This window comes from Cololabis saira, chromosome 15 (assembly GCF_033807715.1).
Source record: "Cololabis saira isolate AMF1-May2022 chromosome 15, fColSai1.1, whole genome shotgun sequence".
Classification (NCBI taxonomy): domain Eukaryota; kingdom Metazoa; phylum Chordata; class Actinopteri; order Beloniformes; family Belonidae; genus Cololabis; species Cololabis saira.
In genome coordinates this window covers 10,148,190-10,157,698 of record NC_084601.1, presented here as the reverse complement: position 1 = coordinate 10,157,698, position 9,509 = coordinate 10,148,190, and the positions used below count along the sequence as shown (strand labels likewise).

At 42.3% G+C, this 9,509-nt stretch overlaps 1 protein-coding gene across 1 annotated transcript in view; it reads left to right on the top strand.

The window, feature by feature from the left end:
- Positions 1 to 1,179: 1,179 nt before the first annotated feature.
- The window catches only part of pard6gb (par-6 family cell polarity regulator gamma b), a 43,073-nt gene continuing 34,743 nt past the window's right edge, over positions 1,180 to 9,509 (top strand). Inside the window, exons 1-2 of the mRNA XM_061741824.1 lie at positions 1,180 to 1,480; positions 9,490 to 9,509. The exon at positions 9,490 to 9,509 is cut by the window's right edge and continues 203 nt beyond it. Coding sequence (XP_061597808.1) covers positions 1,409 to 1,480; positions 9,490 to 9,509 — 92 coding nt within the window. The 5' untranslated portion in view covers positions 1,180 to 1,408. The remainder of the gene's footprint in view (positions 1,481 to 9,489) is intronic.

The window sequence follows — 9,509 nt, the reverse complement described above, 5'->3', positions numbered from 1 at the left end:
AGTGATGAGTCTTGTTTTAAGTGTAATGAGATTTTTTTTACTAAAATGAGACATTTTAACTAGAAATAAGACAAATATTCTTGTTAAGATTTTGAGTTTTTGCAGTGATCCATTTTACTTATCCTGTGAAGGACAGAGTCATATTGATAAGTTCAGAAAACTGTTTTTTATTTTTGTGTTTTGATGTATTTGATGTAAGCCCAGTGGATATTTCTGCAGGTGTTTTGGTCAGTGCTATTATTTGTAATATATTATATTATTTGTAATCAGCACAAATTATCTGTCCCCATATGTTAAAATCAGAGGTGTCATGAAACGAAGTACAAATACTTCGTTACCTTACTTAAGTAGAAATTTTGGTTATCTATACTTCACTGGAGTAATTATTTTTCAGACGACTTTTTACTTTTACTCCGTACATTTTCACGCAATTATCTGTACTTTTTACTCCTTACATTTTAAAAACAGCCTCGTTACTCTATTTCATTTCGGCCTTTAAAAAAAAACTATCCAGTTAAATTGCTCCATCCGGATAGAGTGAATTTGGTTGTGGTTGTTTCAGATGTTCTTGTCCAGTTTTGTTCTTACATCTGTTCCCTCAGATTCCTGCAACTAAACTTGGATGTACATTCCAATAAAGGTTAGGATAAATGATAACATGCCTCTGAAGTTTGACTTTTTGCACCATTACAATACTTATAGGCAACTAGTCATCATATCTCCTGCTCTCTGAAACACATGTTAATGCTCAATAGTACACATATATGGTTCTTTAATATATTTGCATTATTATACTAAGATGCATTCATTTTCAATGACTTTTCTCCTTAATGGCTTTTTTTCCCCCTTACATTACTTTTACTTTTATACTTTAAGTAGTTTTGAAACCAGTACGTTTATACTTTTACTTGAGTAAAAAACTTGAGTTGATACTTCAACTTCTACAGGAGTATTTTTAAACTCCACTATCTATACTTCTACCTGAGTAATGAATGTGAATACTTTTGACACCTCTGAATAAAATCCACCATCCCCCTTGATTTTTTTTACAACTCGAGTACTGGGTAAAGCCCTGTCGCAAGGAAAGGCAGCTGGGGATTACGAGCCGTACGCGAATGCAACTCGAGATCCCTTTTGTTTTTTTTAGGAGGGCTGACGTCATTCCAAAACTTCTCTCACACTCCCAAAGCAGCGCGGTCAGAGTTGTTAGCAGCGATCAGCCGAGAACTGTCCCTCATCTGTGACGGAGCCGCTCACAAACACCCAGCAGACACTCCAACCCGTCCGTGGGACGCGATCCGGGAGGGTTAGTGAGGAGGAACCGGAGCGGCGGAGCCCCCACTCTCTGCGGGCAGAGGCGACACACTTCCCCCGCTCTTCTACCAACTACAGCCCGCACGGAGCAGAAATGAACCGGAGCTTCAATAAGTCGCAGCCTCTGCGAAGCACCGACTGCAACGCCGTGGAAGTGAAAAGCAAGGTACGTGGGGATTGGAAAGAAAACAAAGTGTGATTTTTTTTTTCTTTTTTTCTTTTTTCTTTTTTTTTTTCTCCGTGATCGTTCACATGGAGGACCGCGGGGCTGCAGGCAGCGCAGCCGCGCGGCGGTGCCCGCGGCCCGGCCTCGGCGCGGCCGGGGCTCCGCTCCTGCCCCGGAGGGTCCCGGAGGTTTCTGTAAACTGCACTGATTATTTTACTTCCGACCACGCAGATCGTGCAGATTTGGCTGTTTTTCCTCTGTCATGAAGCAGGGGAAGAGGGAGGGAGGGAGGGAGCGGGGGTTGGGGGTTCAAAACTGGTTTGACATTGTTTTTCAGTGAACTGGCTTTTTTTGTTTTTGTTTTTACTTCTAGTTTTAAGCTGCTATGTAGTTTCAGCTGAAGTAAAGATTTGGATAGTTTGAGTTTAGTGGTTGGATTAATGGATCATTGATTGATCATCCTTAAAAGATTTCACTAGGTGTGTTTAGGTAAAGTTGTCCACCTCGGAGCTTAGTTAGTTAGTTAGTTAGTTAATATTTATTTCGGTCAATCACAAACATAAAAATCAACAAACAAGATAACACAGGTTTTTCCCTGGTCAACATTGTGATTATTTTGACTGAAAAGGTCTAGGCTTGAAGCATAAAGCTTATCTTGCCCACCTTTTAACAGAATAGAATATACAAAAAGAACAAATGAAGTATCATAAGTCTACACAAAATAATAATAATAGTAATAATAACAATAATGACGATTGTCATCAGCAGTTTGTGAATGAAGAGTCAAATCAGAATCAGAATCATGTTTATTTGGCCAAGTCAGGTCAAACAAGACAGGGAATTTGACTCTTGACTTTGTTATTTTCGCTCACTGTACAGTAAATAGGCAAATGACAGCTCTTATTAACATTTATACAATCAAATCCAGCAACTCCTGGTGTGGTGTTTGCGTACAAGTGTGCAGCTTAGGTGTGCACACATCCCAGCAGTGGTGATCGTGTCGGTGCATGGACGAGGGGTCAGGTCCCCCCTCTCGTGTCCTGCTGGTCAAAGGTGGAGAACGGTCCAGTCCTTCTCTGCTCGGATCTTTTCACGGTGGGATGTCCCGTTTCAGCAGGGTGCAGGGGTCGTGACCTCCCCGTGCACGGACTGGGCTGACGGGTTTGGCTGGGGTTGGGGCCGCAGACTCGTGAGCGTGTTGTTTGTGGGTGTGACCGACACGGCAGGAGCGGCGTGGTACCGTCGTCATCACACCTCTGTCCTTACTCATCCTGACAATGACATGATGTCATGTTTCCTATTTTGGACTCGATGAAACATATCATTCGCATGACAAACCAACATGTTCACTTAGGTAGAAGATAAGCGGTGGAAATGTTTTTGTTCCCCCTGAAACGCAGCATTTCATCACGTCCTGAAACTTTTGAAACACAACGTTTGTTTCTCTCACTGAAAGGCGGTTTCAAATAAAAGCAGAAGCTTAATCATCAAACATTTAATATTAAATTAGAAACATTAAGCAGTACATTGGAAATATCAAGCAGGATACTTTGAGACATAAGAGCAGCCCTTGGGGGATTTTGGATGAGCAATGTTGTTGCTATTTGATTAAAGTTTACCCTCTGGTGCTGGTGCAGGGACCTGCAGGTGGGAGTCGCTTCAAAAACATCGTATTAATCAGTGGCTTGGCCTTCTCAAACAAGAGGCCCCGGTGACTAAACCATTTTATACGGACCATAGTCTGTTCTAGTGTGTGCTAAAGCCCATTTATACCGGGCTAAACCAGCTTAAAATGGATTAAACTGGGTTTGTAGGCAGTGCCAGCCAAGCTAAGATAAACCTGGTCAGTCTGGTTTTAATGCAACTCAAGATCGTTCTGCTTCATAAAGAGGTGATTCAAGGTAAATCAGCTCTAGGGTCGGAGGAAGGGAGGGTACTTTACTGTATTTTGTCGACTCCCGGGTCTGACCCGAGGCCTTCTCCTCCAGGAGACGCATGCTTGGAACGCCTCGCCCCGCCGGCCCGGGGGGCGTTCTGAACAAACCCCCCCCAGGGGGGAAGCAGCAGCTTCCAACCCACAGCCCATAATCCCAGACCTGCTGGAAAAGCAGCAGCCAGGTGTTGGTTTTATTTTGATATTTCCTTTCAGACCGCTGTGACGGGTCAGGAGGGTTGGAAACTGGCTACGTGAATAAGTTCTGAGGTACCAGATGGGTTACTGGTCAGAACGATCTGGTCAACTGTCCTGCATGGGAAGAACTTGGTGCTCACTGATGAAGGAACAAATATCCACAAAACCAGAAGTGCTGGTTTAAACGCGTCTTCCTTGTTTGTCCCAGTGTTGTTTTGCGTTTGCGTCTCTGATATTGGAGTCATGTGCAGCGGCGCTTCCGTTGCCAAATGGTGACGGCGCCGCTCAGCGGCTCAAAGCCAGTTTATGTCAGTTCACCTCATGGATAAGTTTACTGAAACTGTTTTTAAAATCAGAATCAGAATCAGAAAAAGGTTTATTGCCAAGTTTGTTAAACACACACAAGGAATTTGTTGTGGTGATTGGTGCAATACCGTACAATACAAATATAAAAGCAAATACCGTATTTTCTGGACTATAAGCCGCTACTTTTTTCATAGGTTTTCAACCATGCAGCTTATACAAAGGTGCGGCTATTCTGTGGATTTTTCTTCCACCACTCGGGCGCTCTAACCGGAATTATAATCAAAACTAAGACAAAATAAATGCAAAGAAGAATAAACTACTTCTTCTTTAGCAGATAGAAGTAGGTAGAAGCAGATTTCAAACAGATAAATAGATAAATAAATACTGGTTATTTTCTCTTGGTTCTGTCCCGTTTTAATCAGCAAAGTTGCTGCCGTGTTAAAAGACACTGTTAGGAAAGGATCTATTTAGGTACAAACATGTACATCATTTACAGTTCAAAATGGTTCTGTACATGTAGTAAATGTCTAATCTAACAACATAAATATCTGCGGCTTGCATATCTTTTTTTTTTTTTTTTTAAATAGAGCGGATGCAGCTTATATACAGGTGCGGCTTATAGTCCAGAAAATATGGTATATAAGAGAGAAAATGTATAAGCAAAAATGTACAATATGAGGTTTTTAAAGTGCCGGATATGAGTCTGTGCAAAAGTGACTTAGGATGTGCGTTAATGTAACGCATAAGGTCACGAATCCACTTCATATTCACTTTGGCTGTGAATAAAACTTTGTTTCAAATATATTTATTGGGAAACCACAAATTAAACAGAGGAATTAACAATCAACAGTTATGTTTCCTTTTTTTTTTAAACAGAAGGTGAGAAAAGTAATCCCTGACAGAAAGGGACAGATGACAAAAAATGAATAGCAAGTAATTAAGCAAAGCCCTGCATCTACAAAGCAGGTGAAACAAAAATGGACAGGAACAAAAAAAAAAAAACAAAAAAAACAAAACAAAGAAGGCGGCTGTGAATAAAACTTGACTGGCGTTGCTGGTCTGGTGTAAACCGGTCTTAGTCTGGTGTAAACAAGTGGGGAATAAAACCTAGCTGGTGTAAACTGGTCCTGGTCTGGTGTCCTGATCTCAGAGTTAGTTAATTAAAGGGCAAACTGTGTTTCAAAACATAAAAGAAAACAAGAATCTTAATTATGCCGATTTACCTTTCCCATCCTGAAAACCCACTTCAGCATCAGTCGTCCTCGACAGGTTTGATCCAGTCCAGTCATCTGCAGGAGGGGCCGCGGGTCCCAGGGACCGTGTGTGTGTGTGTGTGTGTGTGTGTGTGTGTGTGTGTGTGTGTGTGTGTGTGTGTGTGTGTTGTCACCCCCCTGGGTTCATGTTTGGTTTCTCAGGGAAACTGGTCCCTGATAAGTTATCAGGGATCACGCTGGAGGTGTCCAGCCTGGGCCAGGACAGGAGCTGGTTTCACTCACCTCCAGCTCTTATCAGTAGTGTGTATGGATGTTTGGGGGGGGGGGGGGTTCTTTCTTCACTCCCTAATCCTTACTTGCATACCGTTTTTTTTTAGGGGTCATTTTCCATTTTGAAAACAGGACTGGGTTGTATTTTCTGTTGTAACCAGGGTGGGGGGGTCAATGTGGGCGAAGACACGCGTCGCTTATCCTCCATTTTCCTCCGGTGTGTCAGTTAAGTCTCCAGACGTGTTGCAGCTCGCAGGGCCTGACTTTTGCTTCGTAGACCAGAAAGACAAGTGATGTCATGTTTTTTAGTGATTTCTCTTTTTTGTCCCGAAGCTCGTGATTAATCGCGCCGTGTTCGGACTTGCTCGCAGCTGACGGCTGCGTTCTGCAAGTGCAAACAGATTGTTCGCGCTTATCGTGAGTTACGGCACCAGCAGAGCCGTAATCGGAGCGGTGACTCCGGCTGCTGATATGTGCAAATGCAACATTTGATGAGTCGACTGTTGAAGTCTTAGAGGCTTAGTTACAATAAAGTCCTGACTTGGTTTCACTTCCTAAACGCGAGCTGCGTCTGCTCAACCTGTTGGGCAGCTTGATGAAGGTGGAGTTTTCTATCCAGGCTGTTTAAAGTGCTGCTTTCACGTGTATGAGCCTCTGCCCCCTCCAGCTTCCTCACGCATCCCCTCTTAAACTCGTATGTCATCTTCTAATTACAGAGCTGGTTAACGTGCCCCCCCGCCCGTCTCCTTTCCTCTCAGACTGTTACCTCCCTGTGTGCCAGCAGGTTGCTCCCCCATCCTGCTTCCCCATCATCTCTGCTGGATGCAAACACCGCTGCTGTTGTCTCAACTGTGATTTATCTAGCGGGAAGGGGGGGGGTTCTGTGTGATTGTATACTTTTCTGAGTCATGTGACGTGAACGCTGTGGCAGCGATGTTTTCACTGGTACTTCCTCGGCCCGGCCAGGAGAGCCGAGGCTCAGGTGTTCAGGTCAGGGGCGTCAATTGGGTATGGCAAGGTATGGCAGCCGCCACACCTATTATTCTATTAATTTATACATATAGAATAACTACAAATGCAAATCAGAACAACATGATCGATTTCACTAGTTATTATACATAGCAAAAACTCAAAATCTTAACAAGAATATTTGTCTTATTTCTAGTTAAAATGTCTAATTATTAGTCAAAAACAAGAGTCATCACCAGAAAAATAACTTATTTGACAATTTTCACCTGTTTCAAGTAGATTTTCACTTAAAATAAGTGGAAAAATCTGCCAGTGGGACAAGATTCTTTTGCTTGTAATGAGAAGATAAATCTTGCTCAACTGGCAGATTTTTCTACTTATTTTAAGTGAAAATTTACTTGAAACAGGTGAAAATGGTCAAATAAGTTATTTTTCTGGTGATTTTAACTAGAAATAAGACAAATATTCCTGGTAAGATTTTGAGTTTTTGCAGTGAGCGAGACTGCATTTGAAAAAGTTCCAATTTTCTTGACCACACAGATCAGCTACATAGCAGACTTGTGTGATGAGTATTTGCTGGGCGTGTTGATTGATACTCTAGTTAAGTTCTGTGACTCGTAACCTTGCCATACCTTAACTTCCACTGAATTGACGCCACTGGTTCAGGTGGAGGTCACCGGCCACCGTCTTCTATATCGACTATAAGATATACTGATGTACCGGTACCTATGTTATAATGCTGGTGTGAGATGTTGGTATGACGTGATGTTTATTTTTAGACGAGCTGTTTCAGAAGCAGGGCTGAGCGGCATGACCTCAGGTCAATACAGTTTACCCTGATTGTTATTAATGAACCGTTATTTAAAGGGGGCCTATTATGGCATCTAATACCTATTTTAAACAGGCCTTCAATGTCTTAAAGACAAGCTTTTGATTGTTTTTGCTAAATAAATTAGAAATTCAGCCTCTGAGCCATGTCTTTATCATCCCATTCTCTAACCTCATTATCTATGCAGGATTCTGAGTGGGCGGGGCTATGATAATGAGGCTCTGAGCTGATTGGCTGCCTGAATGAGGCGATACACCGCTATGAAAAAATGGCGGAAGCTCCGGCCGGCGGAGTTGGTTGTGGGCGTGGTTTCACGCATCGGATGCCAACCTATGTAAATCGCATTTTGGTTACGTAACAACGGGAGCAGAATCTGAGCGGCTCGTAGAAGTCACATCACACTGGACGGCTCATCCGGGCGGCTGTACAGACACTGCAGAATTTGGTTGCTTTCCTCCTTCTCTGAGTTGGCAGGCTGAGGGGAGACCACTTTATATATGTTAAAGCAAGAAAAAACGTATAGGTCCCCTTTTAAGTTTAGTTTTAGTTATTTTTCCGCCTTCACGCATCTCTGTACTTGTTGCTGCTGAGATATTATTCTTAATTTTTCTCCGTTTTGTTTCCACACTGCAAAACAGCCCCTCTAGAAACAAGCCCAGTACAGTATTCCTACATCTATCCAGGTCTTATTTTAAACACAAATATCTTTGCCAGTGTGTATGACTAGAATCACTAAACTAGGAAAATAGTTTCCAATAGTCTTCTCAATGTATTGAAACAGGGTTTTTTTGGTTTAACTTTCTTAGAAATACGTTTTGTCAAGTTGCTGCCGAGGAGATGAAGCAGAGTCGTGACTCTCGTGTTTTTAAAGGAACAGAAACACAGAATTTAAGAAAGAAAATTGGAAATGAGTACAGCAGTTATAGGTATTGAAGGCTGGTTTTGATTAATCTTAGAAAATACTATTGTGTGACAGGGTTATATTCCTCTTTTTAAAAAGTCAGAAATTCATCATTTTTAAAATTAGAATTATAAACTAACAAGTCTGTTGAAGTCCTATACATTTATATATAATTTTTTTAATAGTGATGCTTTACAAACACATGTGATTTAACTTTATTCATATAAACACAGATTTAGATTATTATTTTGTTTGTTTTTGTGTCCATATTGTCCAGTTCTGGAGGACGCACTAAATAAAGATCATACTTAAGTTATTAGGTAGAAAGTCTGGAACATGTGAAGTCCCGGTCCTGGAGACCAGAAGCTGAACTCGGGTTAGCGGCCAGTCTAACGTGGATTTGGCTAATGTTGGGGCAGGTTTTTTATTAGGGCCCGAGCACTTACAGTGCGATGGCCCTATTGTATCTGTAGGAGATGTTTTTTTGTTTTTTTTTTATTCTCGTTTTCCTCGTTTTAATTTTTTTTCCGATGAAATGAGGGCCTTTTTTCCCCCTAAACGTGCCCCAAAAGTCACCAAATTTTGCACCCAAGTCAGGCCTGGCGAAAAATGTGATATTTCATGGTTTGCATTAATGGGCGTGACCTAATGGCTCAACAGCGCCCCCTAGAAAACTTCGTGCCTCAAGCCCCACAATACGGTTTAACGTACATGCACGAAAATCGGTACACACCTGTATCATGTCGCAACTTAAAGAAAAGTCTCTTGGCGCCATGGCCAAAACCGAACAGGAAGTCGGCCATTTTGAATTAATCGTGTAATTTTGGCGCAATTTATGCCATTTCTTCGGCCGCTTCTTCGCCCGAACTGTAACGTGCACCCAGGTGTGTTATACATCAAAATGTGCGTCTCCATCCTGCGACGATGCGCATTACTTTTGTCAGTCAAAAGTGTTACCGTGGTGACAATAGACGGCAAAAAGCGTGCCCCCCCTTCATCTGATTGGTCCATATTTGATAGTTCCTACTTTCTGCCATAACTTTTGAATGGTTTGACATAAAGAGTTGTGGGTGGTGTCATCGGACTTAGTTTTGAGTCCTTGACCTTTTATTGGTGAAAATTGCACGCACAAGGGCCCATTCATTGCTGCTTGCAGCTTTAATTTTTATTGTATCCTCTTCTCCTTTTGTGCTGTGTTGTTGTTGCAGATGTTTTGCATGTTGAGGAGCCCATGTATTTTACTGGAGTTCCTCTGACGTGACGCCCACATGCCAAGCAGACCTCCACAGCTGCATCCCAGTTTCCTGTTTCCGTTTGCACCGACTTTCCTTTTAACACCCTCGTGTCTTTTCTCTTCTCCTTTTCCCGTCTCTCCCTCTCTCTCTTCAGTATGGGGCAGAGTTCCGCAG